This window comes from Lichenostomus cassidix, chromosome Z, assembly GCF_008360975.1.
Source record: "Lichenostomus cassidix isolate B80296 chromosome Z, HeHo_3.0, whole genome shotgun sequence".
NCBI lineage: Eukaryota > Metazoa > Chordata > Aves > Passeriformes > Meliphagidae > Lichenostomus > Lichenostomus cassidix.
In genome coordinates, this window is record NC_139511.1 from 3,096,521 (window position 1) to 3,115,543 (window position 19,023).

General features: G+C 38.2%; 1 protein-coding gene across 1 annotated transcript in view; it reads left to right on the forward strand.

Moving 5' to 3' along the window:
• FBN2 (fibrillin 2) overlaps nucleotides 1–19,023 on the forward strand; it is a 112,431-nt gene that overhangs the window by 24,689 nt on the left and 68,719 nt on the right. The window contains exons 7-15 of the mRNA XM_085042171.1: nucleotides 2,659–2,784; nucleotides 7,852–7,977; nucleotides 9,842–9,994; nucleotides 10,607–10,840; nucleotides 11,787–11,924; nucleotides 16,292–16,411; nucleotides 16,978–17,103; nucleotides 17,752–17,874; nucleotides 18,892–19,014. Of these exons, the coding sequence (XP_084898297.1) occupies nucleotides 2,659–2,784; nucleotides 7,852–7,977; nucleotides 9,842–9,994; nucleotides 10,607–10,840; nucleotides 11,787–11,924; nucleotides 16,292–16,411; nucleotides 16,978–17,103; nucleotides 17,752–17,874; nucleotides 18,892–19,014 (1,269 nt within the window). The remainder of the gene's footprint in view (nucleotides 1–2,658; nucleotides 2,785–7,851; nucleotides 7,978–9,841; nucleotides 9,995–10,606; nucleotides 10,841–11,786; nucleotides 11,925–16,291; nucleotides 16,412–16,977; nucleotides 17,104–17,751; nucleotides 17,875–18,891; nucleotides 19,015–19,023) is intronic.

Sequence of the window (19,023 nt, forward strand, 5' to 3'; positions counted from 1 at the left end):
TCTAAGGAGAGCAAAGTGGTCATGGCTGAGTGGATTTTGAAAATAGGAAGATTCTTCTTTCTGCTGTTGCTGGCATTGTTATGTGCATTTAGCTATTACAGGAGATAATATCCAGAAAAATCTGTTCTACCATAGGAATACACTGTCTAAATATTAAAGTCTCTGATGTGAACTGGACAAGAGGGAGGAGACAGATGAAGGTTGAAGTTCACAATAAGAGTGATGACTTTATTTTGTAACCTACTGTTTGGAGTTAATATTTCTGACTTACTGACTATATTAACAGTGTCATCTAGGATCACATGCTGCTGTCATGAAAATAATTATTAAAATAGGGAAAAACCAGCTTGGTATTATTCCTGTTGTGTGTAGTATTTCTGTTTTCTAGGGTGCAGACAAACAACCAAGAGTTTTCCATTATAGTCATGACCAATTCACCTTTTAGTTCCCACAAGCCAAATCAATTACAAAGAAACTCCCCATACATATTCCAGGCAGAATTAAAGAGAGAATTTTGATTTGGATAATTTGTTGTTACTAACATAGTAAATAAAAAACTCTCCAAAATTTGTGTCCAACACCCTAGTGGATTTATTTTTCCTGAGCTTCTTAGTTTCTCAGATTTTTTTTGAGAAAGAGCCCAAAGATCAGGGAAGGTGAATGTTTAAAGTTAGCTGTGCAAATCCCACAGGCACTTCGCAGAAAAAGCTCTGCAAAAGCACAAAATCTGTTTCCACTTACTAAATATTAGACTATGAACACATGGAAACATTCTACTTAATCTGTAACATACTGAATTTTTGTATACAAAACTATATCTAAGGAGTTATTAATCAAATTTGCTGTTTATGGTAAAAAGCTCCTTGTGTTAATGTGGCTGAGGTTGAAAAGTGTGAGTAAGTGGATAATTCATAATGCTAAAACTCCTGTGTGGTTTAGCCTGTCAAATATATGGGGGGGCAGCTTCATTTCAATTTTCTCTTTTTTTTTAAAAAAAAAAAAAGGTTTTCATATCCTAAAATGGCATTACGAAGCAATTGATAAAATAGGCCCTTTTAATAAAATACTTTTGCTCTTTTTTATTTTACTCAGTCCCAAAACACCAATAACATATTAAAACAAACAGGTTTTCAGCAAAAGGTGATACTGACAAAAAAAGCCCATCAGTCTTGTAGTGTGTATATGTTTTTAAGCTGAGATTAAAGCTGAATATACTTGCTTTCTTTACATTTAAATATGATGTAGAGTAGTTAGCATACAATATCAGAGAAAAGCAAGAGAGTGCCTATGATTCAGAGATTTCACCTTTCATAGAGGTACCATTTGTGTTTTCTTCACTGGACAGGCACTGCATTGCATCATTGGGATTGAGTTTTCAGGCTTCAGCAAAGATTCAGCAAACATCTATTTGCCTTTTTAAAAGAACTGAAAGAAATTAATTGAACCACTAGGGCTTAAAATTTAGTTCAGCTTTGGGCTCCATTGATACTTTTCCTGTTTCTGGGAGGTGTTCTTTGCCTGCTGCTGCCATTAATTCACTATTCCTTGACATCATTGACTTATGAAACTGTGTCAGACACACAGTGGTTTTTTAACGACTGATCTACTGACACAGGAAACTTAATTTAAGTGTTAATAAGTGACTAAAGGCACAGGCATACTGTGTGTGATAAGTGCATTTCGAGGCTGCAGGGTCAGGAGACAAACACCACATGTTTTATCCAGGAGGAAACTACTGGGTGGGCTGTGGATCAATAAATGGTGGAACCATCTTCCCTCTAGATGTTGCTAAACCATGTCAAGATTCACAGAATTACAGAATACTCAGGGTTGGAAAGAATCTCTGGAGATCAAACAGTCCAACCCCCCACTCCTTAAAATACTGCAGAGATGAAATGTTTGATATCCAAGTAAACAAGCAGCAGCAAGCACTGGTTATTTATAAATGAAAAATGAAGAAAGTCTATGCCTTTGATAAAGTCCTTAATCCATTTAAAATCTAACTGTTGTATTTTGGACATGGTAGTGTGCAGGCTAAATCAGCATGGATTCAGGAGCTAAATGCAAACTTCTCAGCAAATGTACTTAAACCCAAGTCCAGCAATAAAAAAAAAAAACTAAAAAACCTGCTAGCCTTCTTCCTTGACTATGAGAAATTATCCTTGCTTAAGTGGAAAAGCAGGTGAACAACAGACAAGGCAAATATCACAGGTATAGCACAAGCACCAGGAGGAATAAAAACTGAAGGAGTGCTGCAAGCCAGCAGCTCAGGTGGCATTTCAGTGCCTTGTATGGCCTTTGAGGTAACACCCTCCTGAAAAAAGAGCTCTGTATTCTTGAGAAATGTTAACTGGGAGCACCACACAGCTGGAACAGCTCCAGACGATTCCTGAAACTCCTGCATGATAACTTCATGGTGCACAGGTTCTAAGGAGGCCAACCAGGAGAGATGTCTCCTCCTGGACAGTTTTATATAAAAACCTACAGAAACACAGGGTGGTTTATGTGTAACCGGATCACAGCTGGGAGCAAAACAAAAACCAACACAATTTGAAGTGGACTTTCATGAAACCCAACAGGAAGTTACTGAAAGTTACTTATGTACCTTTTGGAAAGTAATTAGATTTGGGTATTTATTGGTTTTTTGTGTGTTTGCAGATGTTGATGAGTGCCAGGCTATCCCTGGAGTCTGCCAAGGGGGAAACTGCATTAATTCGGTGGGTTCATATGAGTGCAAGTGTCCTGTTGGCCACAAACAGAATGAGGCAACTCAAAAATGTGATGGTAAGTGATGTTGTAGGAGGACAAACCTAAAAAGTGGTTATGCAGAGCATTAGAGCACTTTGGTAATGAGCATTATTAAGTAGTTGAATCGTTGTAGTGTCTGATCTGGACAGGCATAACATCACTGAACTGTGCTTTTTCTACTTGGCAGCATCTCATGTTTCTTGGCTGTTCATATCTTGCATTAGATGCTTTTTTCCTGTCTGACTCTTGTAGGCAAAGACAGTGTTTATTCTCTTTGAAAATTTAGAAAGATTGGTAAAGCCTTGATGTGGGAGCAACATAAAAGTGCTGCTGAGTTAAAAGGATTTTCTTTGTTTTCTAAAATATATTCTAGTTCAGCTAGGTATTTTTGGCCCGCTCACTACAGAGTGGCAGTTTTGATGAGCCTGGATAAGTGAAAACTACCAAGGAAATTCCCTTCTCTTTTAGATAAAAAATTAAATAGACCATGTTTAGTAAGTGTAGTTTAATAAACATAGATCATGTTTGTTTTGTAAACATGGTGATGCAACTAAGAGAACCAATTCCTTATAGTTTAAAATAATGTGATAGAAAATTGCTGAGTTTTTGAGGGTTTGCTGAAGACTTCAGTGATTTCAGTCCCTTTTTCATGCCTTTGAAAGAAATCAGAACTCTCAGGCTTCATCCCAGCCAGTGAGTGCTTTCACATTCAAATTGTGCTGATAAGAGGACTCTGTTCTTCAAGGCTTTGGCTTGTGATTAGCTGGCAATTTAATTATGGTCCCAAACTACATTATACTCAGTATTCAGTTGCAAACAAATACATGGTTTGTAGCCAATTTTGGAAGTCCCCTCAGAGTTTTTCCTACAATACAACATTCACAGAAAAGTTAAGCAGCACAGTCAGTTTAAAAATCATGTTTTATAAGTGAAAATGTTGCTTCTGGTGTTGCAGGTAATACCTAAGTGGAAAAAAAAAAAAAAGCCAAAGATATTTTTCTCTGGTCCTGCCCTCCACCTTCTACTGTTTTTCTGTGGTTTGTTGTTTTGTGTTGACTAATTTTAATTTCTACTCAGTACTTGAAGGGAACAGGGAACATGAGTGTAGATGCTCATGGTTGAAAAGGAACAGCCATAGTCATAAGGTCCATGAGAACTTATTAAAAAGTTGTGTTAGCAAATCATACTCTTGGCATGGAAATTGGAATGTTTGTCTCTGACCTTCTGGTGTCAGCTCATGAGAGTTGAATTTGAAATAAAGGGCAGGCTGAAAGAGAAGAGAGGGAGAGAGATGGAAGGAAGGGAAGGGAAGAAGGAAAGAGAGAGGGGCAGAGAGAGAGAGAAAGAAAGTTCCTTGCATTGTCTTTTTACACAAATCAGTTCTTCTAGACCTTCCTGGAGACGGCTCAAGTAGACCCCAACTACAAGGTATCCCTTATTGGTCTACTCCTTGATTTTTTCTCAGAAACTACTCACAAACTAACGTTTTTGTGGCTGTTTCTCAGAGGAAGCTCTTGTCTATCTGTCCATGCCTATAATCCATCCTTGCTTGTTGGAAGTGCACCTTTTTTTTGTTTTTACATTCTCTTACTGGTTCTTTGATGCCAAAAGAACTTATTCAAAGACAAGTTTCCCTTTCTTCTGAAAACAGTACTTAGAATTCTTTGCATTCTAAGTAGAATTCTAAAATTCTAAAACAGTAGAATTCTTTGCATTCTACTTTAACCTATTTAAAACTTTAATTCTTGAAAGCATTTTTAAGCAGTTCTCCTTGATAGTATCCACAGGAAAATGTGAGTGTATTTTTAACAGAGATTTTCTTAAAAATCTGTGGTGTTTGTGGGACTTTGCATAATGGAAGTCAAACATCATCTGCAGTCTGAGGTGTTTGCTGTTATTTCATGGTTCACTGATCAACAGGTCTTCATTTCCTGTTTTATTGGCAGAAGAGGTCATATGCTCTGGTTTTTGGTTTTTTTTTCCTTCAAAGCCCCTTCCACTTGTGTTTGTGGCAGAAGTTAAGTCGTAATTAGTCCCTGGTCACAGCTTCCCCAGTCAGATAATTCCCTACAGGGAATTAGGCAAATAACAACCCTCCCTTCCCAGTTTGTGCCATCTTTTCTGGGGAAAAAAAGGCACTGTGAAACTTCACAGCCAATGGGGTAATGCCAAAATTACACCAGGAGAATTCCATGCTTACATTATTCTGATGATGGAGGAGAGAATGAAAGATAGGCCATAGTTTTATTCAGGCTTTTTTATTTGTATGCTTAATTAAGTGGTCATAATCTCTCATGGTTAGATTTATAGAATAAAAAATATAGAATAGCCAGTCTTTCGAAGAACTGCACTTTCAGTTAGTAGAACTGGTAATTTGAGTGAAGTTACATCATTATTTTTGTATATATCTAAATATATGAATCTGTGTGTGGATTAGGCCATTGGGAAGGATATAAAAAAATGGTGTCCCATGAAATAAAACCTATTTACAGATAAATTATTTAATAGAAACTGCATTGTTTTAACGAAGTTTTTTGTCTCAAACACTGTATAGAAATAAAAGAATCAGTCAAAAGGCATATATTCAGTTTACTGGATTTGTTTTGAGCCTTGGACTACAGTTCACAGGCATGAACCATTCAGAAATAATTGGCGTTGTCTATCAGTAAAGAGGATTAAAAGGATTTCCAATGCACATAAGCACCATTTGCATGTGTTACTGTCTGTGTGCCCTCATGTAGAAACATAACTCAGTAGCTCAGACTGTTTGGGAAAACATGAACTTTAAAATTAACCCAGGCTCAGGGCTCCACATCTGTGACTTTATTTAGAAGTTTTTCTGTATTCCTTATTTACAGAATTTTGACAATAGTCAGAACAACTCCTTCCATTACTGGGGAAGTCATGGAAGGACTCAAGTGAGCTCTAATGGGCACAGAGTTGAAAAAATTTGGAAAAGGCCATTAGAGGGATGGTACCAAATTCCAGATATCCAATGAACTAGTCTGGTGTCTTACCTAAACAAAAGAGAAACCCCAAACCCTTCACTTCTTTTGATCTACAATAGAGTTTTCACTGTCTTTTTAGGAATGAAATGCTCTTCATTTTTAGGATGTTATTATCTCCCAGAGTTAATGGAACTTCCATCTTTGTGTTGTTCAGAGATGGATTATATATAGAAAAATTGAGAAAAGAAAGAAACTTTTGGTTATGCTTGCTGCTTTACAAAAGAGGTGGAGTCTTTCTTCTTGTATTCCAGGAATCTAATAAATGTGCTCTACTTACTCTTCTCAAATAGAAAATGTATAATACTTCTTCAATAAATGTAGTTAGTTTTGACACCCTTTCCAATTAAAGGTATCCTAACGAGGTAGGAATCCTCTGATGCTTTCCCAAAAAGATATATTACTATGTACTTTTAACATCAAAACTTTAGGGCTGTATGAAACACTAACTCCTTAAAAAATTGAAAAAAAAAAGGGGGGGCACCAAAATGCAAAGAAAATTAAAAAAAAATAGTTCTATTTCAGATTTTTCTGCTTCAGTGTATCATTTCATTAGTGTGCTATTCAGACTTGGTCCTACCAGGTATTACTGCTTTCTAATATTATTTTCTAGGCTAAAACTCTTTTCAAGGAACCCTTTCCCAGAATTCAGCAGTTTAGAGCCCCATTTCTGGTATTGTAACTCAGTTATTTATAAAACCCTGCTTTCCCTAGCAGTAAAAGCCACGAATTCTGAATTGCAAGTAGCCAGGCTGACTCTTTTTGGCAGAAGCTCACCGGTTAGTAAATCTGCAAAATTTATGTCCCACACTCAAATTGTTTCTCACGTTGAGCCTGGCTGTCTCATCTTGTGTGCAACACTGGAACCATTCATGCCACCAATCTTCTTCACCCTGAACACAGCATCTCCTCTTACTTACCTTTGGAGCATTTTCCCTGAGACCATTAATTTGTGTATTTTGTGGGGGAGGGAGAGGGGAAGAAATTTAATAACTTTTTCAATCAGCCACACTAAAAATAGCCCTTCCTGAGGTGAAGTCTCAGAATTTCCAGTCAGAGGTAATAGAGAGATTTTGAAATAATTGCACATGCAAGAACCAGGGAAGGGAAAGGAGAGACAGAGATTTGGCTCAAGCAGTGAAACAAAAAATCTAATTACCTGGTACTACTCCAGTAAGTTAAACAAATTATTCTTCCACGAGGGTTCTCCATGCTAATTGGTTTTTCTCTCCACATGCAGAAGACTGTGGAGTCTTCCTTCCACTCTGATCACTGCCCAGGTTTCAGGAAGGTACTTTTTTCCTTCCCAGCTTCCTGTCATTCTTGGATGAGAGCCCTAGGCAGTGTTGAACTCCAGCTGGGAGGGATGGTCTGCATCCTGCAGATTTGCAGAGGTGCTGAACAACTTCCTTCATTACCTTTCTCTTGCCAGCTGAAACTCCCCTTACTCACTGCCCCAGTGGACTTTGTGCTGTTGGACCTCTGGTTTGGAGCCTGGCAGCCCTTACTGCACACAGAAATTCATTTATCAGCCTGGTGACATCTCACTTTACACATATTTACACACAAAATCACTTCAGTGCTCAGGTGAGACTGCTGCTTTCAGTTGGCAGAAATACTGGAGTGGATCAAAAAGTTTGTTTGCATTTGAAGGGCTCTGCCAGCATTCCTCCTTGCAGTTGGAGAGTCAGGAGGCCAGAAAGCAGTCAGATCTCCTGACCAATATTTGTGTGGTCGCAGGAAGCCCAGAGCTGTCCTGGCTGGCTGCTGTGCCATCCTCCTTCCTTTGGCCCGAAAGCAGGATGTGTATTTTGGCATTCCACTGTGGCTGTTCTGTGCCTCTCAGAGGTGTCAGTCTGTGCCACTGGGAGGAAATCTCAGCCTGTTCTCATGTACTCTGTGCCTTGAAGTTTTGCACCCAAGGAAAACTCCCAACAGGTGGCAAACAAAACTAATTTCAGTATTCAAGCACCAGCAACATTCTATTCAGTCTTAGCTGAATCACAGCTTCATTTCAGAAAAGCTCTCTTTCCCTGTTTTTAATGCAGCATGTGCAAGTGTTCTGCTGATTATCCCATGTCCTTTCCTTTTTGGATAGATATTGATGAATGCAGCATCATGCCAGGGATCTGTGAGGGTGGCGTTTGCTCCAACACTGTGGGAAGTTATTTCTGCATCTGCCCACGGGGTTTTGTCACATCCATGGATGGATCCTGCACTCCGGGTAGGTTTTCCAGCCCTCTGGCACCTCCCTCCTGCCCCAGGGTTTCAGTCTGTCATTCAGGCAAATATAGGAATTGTAAATTAAATTTGTTTCTTGAATGTGCATCTGATGAACCTGAAGGTTAAGCTCACTCTGGTTCTAAAGGAACAAACATTTATCCCTCCTTAGCCTTCAAATCCCATCTCACACAGGTTAATTTGACCTTTAGAGGTCAACATGAGGAGCAAATATAAACTCAAAAGCCATTAAGTAGCATGTGCTGATGTGCCACTAATTTGTCAGAAACAGATAATGAAGCAAACCAAGTGTTGGATTTCAATAGGTTGCAGCTTTTACAGGACAATTTATTTAATTGCTATCCCTACATTATAAAAATCCAAAATGCTTATTTGCCCATGTGGTAATTTTTTACATAGAGGTGCACGTGTCAAGTATCTGATATAAAATCCTGATGAATTAACTATAAATACTGGATACCACATGTAAAAAAACCTTAACAGTTCCTAACAATAATTTATTTTCTAGATCTCATGTGGTTCTTCTTATTTCAGATATGGGGAAGGGATAGGAATTCTGATTTCTGAATTGCAGATAAATGATGTAAGCCCATAGCAGCGCAGGACCTACAAATGGTTTCAAATTAATAGTTTTTTTTAACAGTGTAGCCAGCTTTTGTTATTCAGGTTCATCTGAGGAGTGCCAACTTCAGATGTTTTGTGGCTGGGCTCAGGAATGCTGAAAACCCATGGTTTCCAATAGGATCAAAATTTCTATGGATTTTGGAATGTTTTACAATTTGATTTCTCAAGACAGCTTCCAAAACCAGCTGCAGAAAAATCGTATGCCTTAGTCTGCAAAGGCAGGTCCTCATGTTGCAAATAAAATGTGTCTGAAAGTTCTTGTTCTTTATAATGTTATAGCTCATATACTCTAGAAGTGTAATTTCTCATTTGCTCAGGAGAAAAGTGAAGATTGTAAACTTTAATACAGACTATTTTGTTCTTTCTGGTTTAAGATAAATATTTGCTTTCAGCAAAAATATCAGGATCTGCTCAGCTACCGTAATTAGCACCATGTATTTTCAAATTAATTGAGCTTTACTTGTAGTCAACATTCAGGAGAGTGACAATAAAGTGAAGGAGAGTAGTTTTCACATGGCACTACTAAAAATACTGTTGTCCTTTCAGTCTACTGAGCAGAGCAGACAGAATAGCATTTATTCAGTTAGATACATCTAAATCAAGACAAAAATTAATTAAATGAATTTACTGATGTTGCTGTTGCTACATGAAGTATCTTGGGTTTTGCCATAATTAGTTTTTTATATATATGTATCTAGTTTTTATTTTTAATGCTTTGTGTCTTTCATATCATCAATATTTCCTGTTAGACTAAAATTGCATGGTGTGTTCAGGCAAGATAATCCCACTGCACCTATGGGATCCTGCAGTAAATCCAGCGTGAATACATGGGTCAGAAATATTGGGTGCAGTTTGTCTTCTTGTTCTTCTTCTTCTTCTTCTTCTTCTTCTTGTTTTTCTTGTTGTCCTTGTCCTTGTCCTTGTCCTTGTCCTTGTCCTTGTCCTTTTCCTTGTTCATCTCCTTGTCCTTGTCCTTGTCCTTGTCCTTGTCCTTGTCCTTGTCCTTGTCCTTGTCCTTGTCCTTGTTCTTCTCCTTGTCCTTGTCCTTGTTCTTCTCCTTGTTCTTGTCCTTGTCCTTCTCCTCCTCCTTCTTCCCGTCCTTCTTTTCTTTTTTTAAATACAACTTGTAAAACATTCAAGTCCTCACATCAGGTGACTGAGGAAAGGTAACTGCGAGATCTCACATCACTGTTTTCAGTCTCTGTTTTTACATTACCTGCCAGATCAGAGAGCAAGCACATGTTTCTCCAGCGTTGTGAGTGGTCGCTGTGCCCAGGAGCTGCCCGGGAGGTTCACCAGAAGGCAGTGCTGCTGTGAGTCTGGCCAGTGCTGGGCCAGTGGCTCTGTCCCCGAGGTGTGTCCTGCCAGAGGATCTGGTGAGTGCCTTGGTGGTTGGATGGTTTGTTTTCTTGCTCCTGCTGTCCATGGTTGGCACTTGTTGGCTGATAAATGTACTTTTGTTAACTTTGGAAATAGTTTCTGGGAAATGGGGAAGATTTTGTGGTCAAGCTCAAAGAGGAAACGACTCTGAGGGGCCTCAGTTAATTCTTATTTAAAGGAACAGCTGCTCTGTTGCTCCATTGCATTATGGGCTACTTTGAATTAGAATGCACCAATATTTAAGTTATTCTTCCAGCTGTGCTCAGAGAGCAATAGTCCACATCCCCAGTAAAAGGTATTTTCTTTATCAACGTCTGAGTGACCAGAGAGTTACAGTGCTGCTGTCAGGACATCAACAAGAAGGTTTCAACAAACAGTTGAACAAATAATTACAGATTACAGCTTTCCATTTGATTATTTCTAGTGCCCTGCCTCAGGTCACAATCATGGGACCTGCCTGAGTTTTGGGGTGGCAGAGGGAACAAGTGACCCAGGGAAACGAGGAATTGCTGCTCTGGTTTTTGCAGCACACAAAGAGCTGTGAATTCCCTATGGGCTGGCTTGGAAAAACTGACATTTTTGTGCTTCTCTGCCCTCCTGTGTGGCAGAGGAACACCGCAGGCTGTGTGTGGAAGGTGTTCCTGCCAGAGGCAGCTCCCGGCGCGGTGGCTCCGCAGGGAATGGGTTCCTTCCAGGGGGAAATGGCAACGGCTTCGGACCAAGGGGAGCAGGATTCATCCCCATCCCGGGAAACAACGGCTTCTCCCCAAATGTGGGTGCAGCAGGAGGAGGAGCAGGTGGCCAGAGTCCTGCTGGAAGTGGCCCAATCATTACAGGGCTGAGTAAGTGCTTGCATTGTGACTTGTTTCCCTCCTTTTTTACTATTCCTTCTGTTTTTCCTGTGGTTTTTTTCTGCTTAGTCTGGATATGATATGCAAGATCTCCTTTCTAGCGTGAGCATGGGGTTTTTTGAAGCAAGAGGAAGTGAGTTGAAGCTTGTAATAGAGAAGGTCCTAAATGTCATTCTCTGTAGGAAAACTAAACAAAAAAACCCTTGAAAAATGACTTTGTCATTCAAGCACATTCAAGGCACCTGAGCTGATATATTAGGAAGTCCAGGAGCTTTTTTATCAATAAAAATGCAGATACAGAGGTTTTTTGCTTAACTTCAGTTACAGACTCCCTGAATGTGTGTGTTGTCCTTGCTCAGATGTCTTTGTCAGCACTTCTAAAACTCCAGATTTCTAGGTGTTTTCAAAAAACCACCAGAGTTTAAAATAAACTGTCTTCTGTATTTTCTCTTCCAACTGTAAAACCTACTTATTCTGCAGAAACACTGCCTTGGCAGAGAGCCCAAGGTGAATAATTTTCTGGCAGAAGTCTTGTAGATGTAAACATTGCTTATGACATGTGTAAACACATCTCTGGGATCACATCCATGGAGATCAGAAAATGCAAGGAGTGTTTTTTAAGACAGGTACACTAAAAGTTGCTTCGACTTTCATACAGATTGTGGTTTATCCATGAGTTCACTGACAGTTTCATCAGGCTATACAGAGAAATGGTAAATAATATTTAAGAATGTTTGTCTAATGTGGTTTTTATTTCTGAGAGCTGTTTGTTATGGCTAATTTACCGTCATGTCTGCAGATAGTGCTTGGGGAAAAAAAAGTTTTGGGTCTATTTATGCACCTGATAACATCCTTTCTGAAGCCAAGTATAATATTCATATTTGCTTCCATTTGAAAATCTGAATATTTGTCTCACATTCTGTCTTTTTGCTATTAGCAATACTCAATCAGACAATAGACAACTGCAAGCACCATCCCAACCTTTGTCTGAATGGACGTTGCATACCAACCCCCTCTAGTTACAGATGTGAGTGCAACATGGGATACAAGCAGGATGAAAATGGGGATTGTATTGGTGAGTGCACATTTCAAAATCCATTATTCTGATATTTTTGTGCTTAAAATCTGGGCTTTTTTAAAAAAAAATCACGTTATTTTTAATGAAACTGCTCTTCAGAAAGAGAGTGCAGAGACTGTGGTATTAGTTCCACAAGAATAATTTCAGTTCTCTCTGAGAGCTATCTGTTTTCTTAGATAAAAAACCCTTTAATTGCAAATATTAATACTGAATATTCTATTCCTGTACTTGATGGCTGTTAAACATTTTTGTCTCATGCAGTAAAGTAAGTTCTGTTTCATGTTCTCTTCTGCTATGTTCACATAGCTCCACTTTTGGGATGTGGCATTGTTATGATCGAGGTGATGAAGGGTAGAATTTCTGTTTTGCCTTCTCATAAGGATTAATGACAATTTGAAAGATATAAATTAATTTTCATTTTCTATTAATTAACTTCTGGTTAAATTCGCTTTTCATACAAAAATACAGAATGCTAACTTTATATAACAAGAACTGAATTTGGGATTCTGCACTTTTATTCAATTATTGTGGACTTCAGTCTTGCAATGTCAAAACTCATCAGTTATTTCAGGGCAAATACAAGATTTGGAGTTCTTGGGGGGTGGTTGTATGGAGAAGAATCCCCTATGCAGGATACAGCTTAATTAATATATAGGATCCTAATTAAAAATTCTGGTTATATTTTGGATTGAACCTTTGCTTACTGAATCTTTATAGAGGGATTTGAGATGTGCAAATGGAAAAATGTGAAATGAAAACATGGGAAAGGACTGCCAAAATGGCTTCAAAATAGTTTAAGTGTCAATTTGCCTATTTTTTTTCTTCATGAAATGACTCAGTCTACTAATTTCAGCTCTTCACTGGTTTGAATTCATAGCTGCTTGAATTCAGAAGAGGTTTTATAAGAGAGTGAACTCTGTGAATTATAAATAACTCTGTGGACTCTATAAATAACACAGCTTTGTTTCACTGTTATTTTTAATTGTATTATAAAGAAGCAGCCAGGGTATCTTAAGTGCCATGCTGAATTTGGGATTTGTGAATAGTAGTTGCTGTGAATTACACAGAAAGTTTTATTGGAAACATAGATAGGAACTAACTGCAAGGATTTCATGTGTGTGCTGATACATATTAAATTAAATTAAAGGTTTGCTTGAATCTAATTTGAATTTTATCTCATTACTGAAGGAACAGTTTTGGGGCAGTGGAAATAGTTTTCACTGCATGGGTTAGATAATGGCACATAAATGAACACTATTTCTGTACTTCTCTGTCTTCCAAAGAATAAAGATCCAGAAATGGTTACATATTTTTGTATAGAGTTGAAGAAAATTCCTATTTCAAGTCTAATCCTGCCAAGACAAAAAATTGTATGTTACTTACTGTTCTCTGAGCTCTGAACTTGCATTATGCTGCTCTCATAATAGGACATGCCTGATGGGCCAAGGACCATGAGTATCCTAAGTGATCTGATTGAGAAAAGTCAACCCTTTTCTCCAAAATGACAGCTTTAATTTTGTTACCCTTCCTTATTCATCTCTCTTTATGAAAAGTCTGGATAAAACTGTAGTGACTTTAAAAGTGGCAGCAAATCTGTAGCTGTGCTGTGTTGAATTTTAGTAGTTTAATTGTTTTGTCAATAGAGATATTTAAAATAGATTTAAAATTTTGGAATTTATCTCCAGACTCATTGCAGTAAGTCTTTTAAAGGGGATTTTGGAAGTTCCCTACTTTGCCTGAGAGAGTTCTGACAATTGTTACATATAAAAACTGAAAAGTGAAGAAAATTGTGAGGCAAGTGCTGAAAGAGAAATATTTGACGTTGAAGGGGGTATGCTGGGAGAGAGAATAAATGGGTTAAATATCTCTGTCTCAGATGTTTCCTGTTTATACTGCTGGAATATGCATGCTTTTAATGCAAACTCAAAGCCAACAACTCCTTTATATTAACATACATTTGCCATTTCCCTCAGTTATCGAGAGCTTATAAAAATAAGAGCATGTTAAGATGCATATTTCATGTGGAAATCATGTGGTGCACATGGCTTTGGAAGGATTTTCTCAGCTTAAGTCAGCTGTTTCATAGAGAAGCTGCACTCCTGCTGTAGAATTTATAAACCTACAGAGAGATCCTTTCTAGCATGAGCATGGGGTTTTTTGAAGCAAGAGGAAGTGAGTTGAAGCATGTAATAGAGAAGGTCCTAAATGTCACTCTCTGTAGGAAAACTAAACAAAATAGATGAGTGTTTTATCTTGTATTTATAAGTTCCCCCTGTGCTCCCCTATACTAAAGCAAGATGTATATACTGTAAAGTCATTTGAATTCGGACACTTGACAAAAAATTCTCATCAAAATGTGATTCAGAGCTTTATGTTCTGAAGTTGAGGACTTTGTTCTGGGTGGGTAATGTGCAATCCTCCTTGACCCCCTGCCATACTAGCTGAGCAATGAGGAAAAATCACCTCTCATGAGAAATCACCCCACTCATGGCAAAGAGCATCCCAGCAGCCAGGCATGGTGGAGAAACCAGAGCAGGGATCTACTACAGAGGCACAGACTGCCAGATAAACATGCAGTTACCTCTGTATTTAACATCTTGAATTCCTCTTTTCTTTATCTTGTTTCATTCTTGTGGTTTTACTGCAGTGGTGCTGCGATCAGCAGGTATGCAAATGTGGATGAGCTAATTATTTGATTCTTCCATTTGCTTTTCCTTTACTCGTTTAACTGTTTACACAGATTGTATCTGGGCACCAAGAGTGCTGTAAACCAGGTCAATATATTAGTGACTTGTGTAAACACAGATCTCTTTGTTATTTATGTGTGTTGATGCTCTCGGTTTAAATTTTGTGTTCATTAACACAGTAGTTTCTGTTAAATGTGTTGTCTTATTTATGATTAAATTAGAACAAAATGAACCTTTTGCCGTCTTCTACAGCGAAGTTATTCATTGAATAGCACTTGATAGTAGTAATCATAAATATTATTATGAGTTTATTTTCTCATTCTGCCCCACTATTCTCAAGATGTAATGAACTGTGTTCTAAAACCAGATTTGGTAAAGGGTGAGTGGAAATGATAATGAAAATTGTCCTGGGATTTTTCTGGTATTTCTGGAGTCACTATTAAGAACTGAATCTGCAGTGGCTTCAGGGCTTCTTCTTATGGCAGCCCTCAGCCAGGTGCCAGAAACTCCTGCAGATCACCACTGGCTTTGTGGTGTTAAAACCTGCCTAAATGAAGAGATGAGTAATTACAAATTCATTGCAAATGCAATGAAAGGCATAGCTGGAGGAAAAAGTCAAATTAGCAAAAGCCAATGATAAAGAAAGGTGGATGTCAGCAAGGGGCCCAATTGGTTTGTGAGCTGTAAATTGAGCTCTGGCAGAGAGTAGCTGCTGAGGTCATCCTCTAGGAGCTGCAGGAGGGGCTGAGCCAGCAATCCTGCCCTCCCAGATGAGTGGGATACACCTGCTCTGCTCCCTGGATTACAGTGGGCAAGCTCCTGGAACGTTTAGAGGAATGTAATGGAGAGAACTACCAAAGTTATTTTAGATCTGGAAATAGCTGTTGTGAGCCAAAGCACACCTGACTCATTGGCAAACACTGGGCATCAAATTTGGGAAGGGTTCTTGAACTGTTAAAGTTTTTCAGAGACCTGTGTCAAACAAGAGTTATTTCTGATTATTTACCTAACAGTTAAATTGGTTATAATGTGTTTGGTTGCACCCAAATGCCTCTGGAAACGAGAGTGAGGTACATTAGAGAAAGGGTTAGATTAAACCTGGCATCACTCAGTGCAAAGACTGGGGTTGAAGATGCAGTGGGGCATAAAAATTTGAGATGTGGTGCACAGGCTGTGGTCTCATTAAGAATCCCTCCTGCTGGTGTGTGGCCCATGCTCACATTTTTACAATAGACCTGTAATATAATAGGGGTAGTTTTTTGGATGCTATGATTTGCTCTCATTTTAAAGTGCCAATTTTGATTAGTATCAGTTTTATTGCAAAGAAGCATAAATGGTCATTGAGTTAAATGAAACTATTTTGCATTAGGTGTTGCTCACTTTCACTAGGCAACTGTCAGATATCAAAATCCTCACATAGATTTTTTTCCTGTTGTCTCTCAAGATGCTTCCAAATGACATAGTGCAGTTTCTCTTCTTGAAAATGCCTGCCCACCTCAACTAAGAACAGCCCTGTGCTCTTACCAAAGCAGTGATTCTGCACAGAAAACAAGCTTTACTATTTACCATTTGGCTGTCAGTTGCCACCTTTTTCACTAAGAAGCTTCCAGACTTGGCAAAAAAGAAAAAAGTTGTAGATTTTGTGAAGTCACTAATGGTTCTCTGTGCTGCTGGCAGATGTTGATGAATGCACATCCAACCCCTGCTCCAACGGGGACTGTGTCAACACTCCTGGCTCCTATTACTGCAGGTGCCACACAGGTTTCCAGAGAACTCCTACCAAGCAAGCCTGCATTGGTGAGTAAACTGCTCCATGTCTGCTGGCATTGTGATGTTCTGACCCCTTGAATCAGGCTCTGTTTGAATTTTAAAAAAAATAGGAGTGCAGTTTGAGTAAACCCCAGTGTTAAATTAATTGGTGCTCTAGTTCTGGGCTGCCACCTTGTATGTTCTGTTGCTGTCTTTTAATATTTGTCCATTATGCTGGAATATCTGTCCAGGGAATTTCCCCAGACAGGAATTACCAAAAAAAAAAAAAAAAAAAAAGGGAATGGCAGGTGCTTTTTTATGTATGCATGCAGATGAAAATGTGAGTAGGTTTTTAAAGGTATTCATGAAGAAGTAGGTAAGCATCTCAAAACGTAGCATTTGTTGTATTTGTCTGTAAAAATAATATTTTTCCCTGATGCAATGAGAACAAATTCTTAACTTACTTTGGATTTTTTTCCTAAGTAGTATTCAAATAAGATGCCAGTATTTTCCAAAGCAATAATTGTCTCTAAATGCATTTTTATCTTACTGCAGTTGTCCATTTGTGTAGCATTTTGTTTGTTTTGTTTTGTTTTGTTTCTCCTTCCCCTCAGACATCGATGAGTGTGTTCAGAATGGTGTTCTGTGTAAAAACGGCCGCTGTGTGAACACTGAGGGAAGCTTCCAGTGCATTTGCAATGCTGGGTTTGAGCTGACTGCAAATGGAAAAAACTGTGTGGGTAAGGACTCTTCTAAGGAATGGGGCAGGCAGTAGCTTGGTGGTTCTAGAAATTGTACTTCATGCTACAGGTAAGGACCATTGAAGATTACCCTTTTTGAAATAATGTGATCTTAAAAGCTCTTCATTCAAATGGTTATTGTACAGAACTATACGATTTCAAAGAAAATTTGAGGTGATTTTGTGTTTTGAAGCTACACTTCTCCTCAGAAGGCCCAGGAATAATATTTTTCCATAAAGCTTCACAGCAAATGCTCGATTAATCAGCATTGCTAAAGAAATATACCTGGTTTTAATTTTGGCTGCACTGTGTCAAGAAAAACACCTCCTATATAAGCAACAAGCTTAATTCTTTCAGGGGATGGAAGCTTTTTATCCTGTCATGTGTGAAAGAAAGACACACCCTGTTCTTTCATACTCATCCTGTGGAAATATGCATAGCAATTGATCACAAATATTGAAATATTGAAAAAAATATTGCTGCTTTGTCTATAGAGTGAAAAGTCTTCAGATACTTTATCAGAGTTATGATTAGAAACCAATCTTCAAGTGAAGGGACATGCCATGCTGGTCCTGATTGTTTATTTTCACTGTGTCGTCTTCTGGAAGGTGAGAAACCAAGAGCAGTTTTCTTTGCAATGTTTTGTAGACCATGATGAGTGTGCCACGACAAACATGTGCTTGAATGGGATGTGCATAAATGAAGATGGGAGTTTTAAATGCATCTGCAAACCAGGGTTTGTTCTGGCTCCAGATGGACGTTACTGTACTGGTATGTAAAACTTGGGGATATTGATTGAAAACGGCTTTTCCTGTCTTTTCATCCATGCAAGAATGGCAGTCTGGTCACATGGATTTACTCAATGCCATGAAACACCTTGCTGCTCTCTACAGTAGATTTCTTAAGCTGCCTGGATTAGAAACAGATCCTTAACATACTGAAAGAACTATTTAATGGTACTGTGAAAGCTACAACAATTGACAAATTAGCTTTTGAAAAGTATTTTTGGAAGGTCTTTGTAAATGCATCAAAATACTCAGGCCATTCAGCAAATAGTAAAGGGAGCAACAGTATGATAAATTTGAAAGGTTTTACACTGATGAACCCTCCTACAAATGCACATTTTACACATCATTATTCTGGTAATTCAGAGTGCATAACTCTTGAGTCATTGCACTGGCTGCACAGCATTATAAACATTTAAAAGTGCAATCACTAAAAACTTCTATTGAACATTTTAAGAATACAGTCTGATTTAGCTTCAGTTTCAGCAAACTAATTGAAGATTCTTGTTACTGCCCATAGAGGTATGTTTGGGCTTTAGTCCCTTCTAGTAAATTACCTATGTTGTTAGTCTTCTGATTTGAATTTAAACCATTTTATTAGTTGTGCTTTTCTTAACTACATGCAGTTCTGCTTAGAAATTGATGACCGCTTAAAAGTTCTTTGAAATGAAAATTAACCATCACAAGAATATTTTGTGTTTAGTGCTCCTTAGCCACACTTTAAAGTAAAATGATCATAAGATGGACAAAGGGGAAAATTTATCATTAATTTTGCCTAATGTAGGATATGAAGTACCTCTAATCTTACAGTTCTTCTGCACATTTTGGGGTTTTTTAATTTGTTTGTGCAGCTGTAATTTTTATTATTCTGAGATTAAACTTTTATTAGAAATAAATCAAGAGTCTTATTATCTGCTGTCATTTGATAACGTTCCGAAACTATTAGCTGTTATCCTGCTTAAAAACAGTGAATAGATTGCTGAATTTTCTTGTCTCCTCTTAGATATTGATGAATGCCAGACATCAGGAATTTGCATGAATGGTCATTGCATAAATACTGAAGGCTCATTTCGCTGTGATTGTCCACCTGGCTTGGTTGTTGGAGTTGATGGTCGTGTGTGTGTAGGTAAGTGAG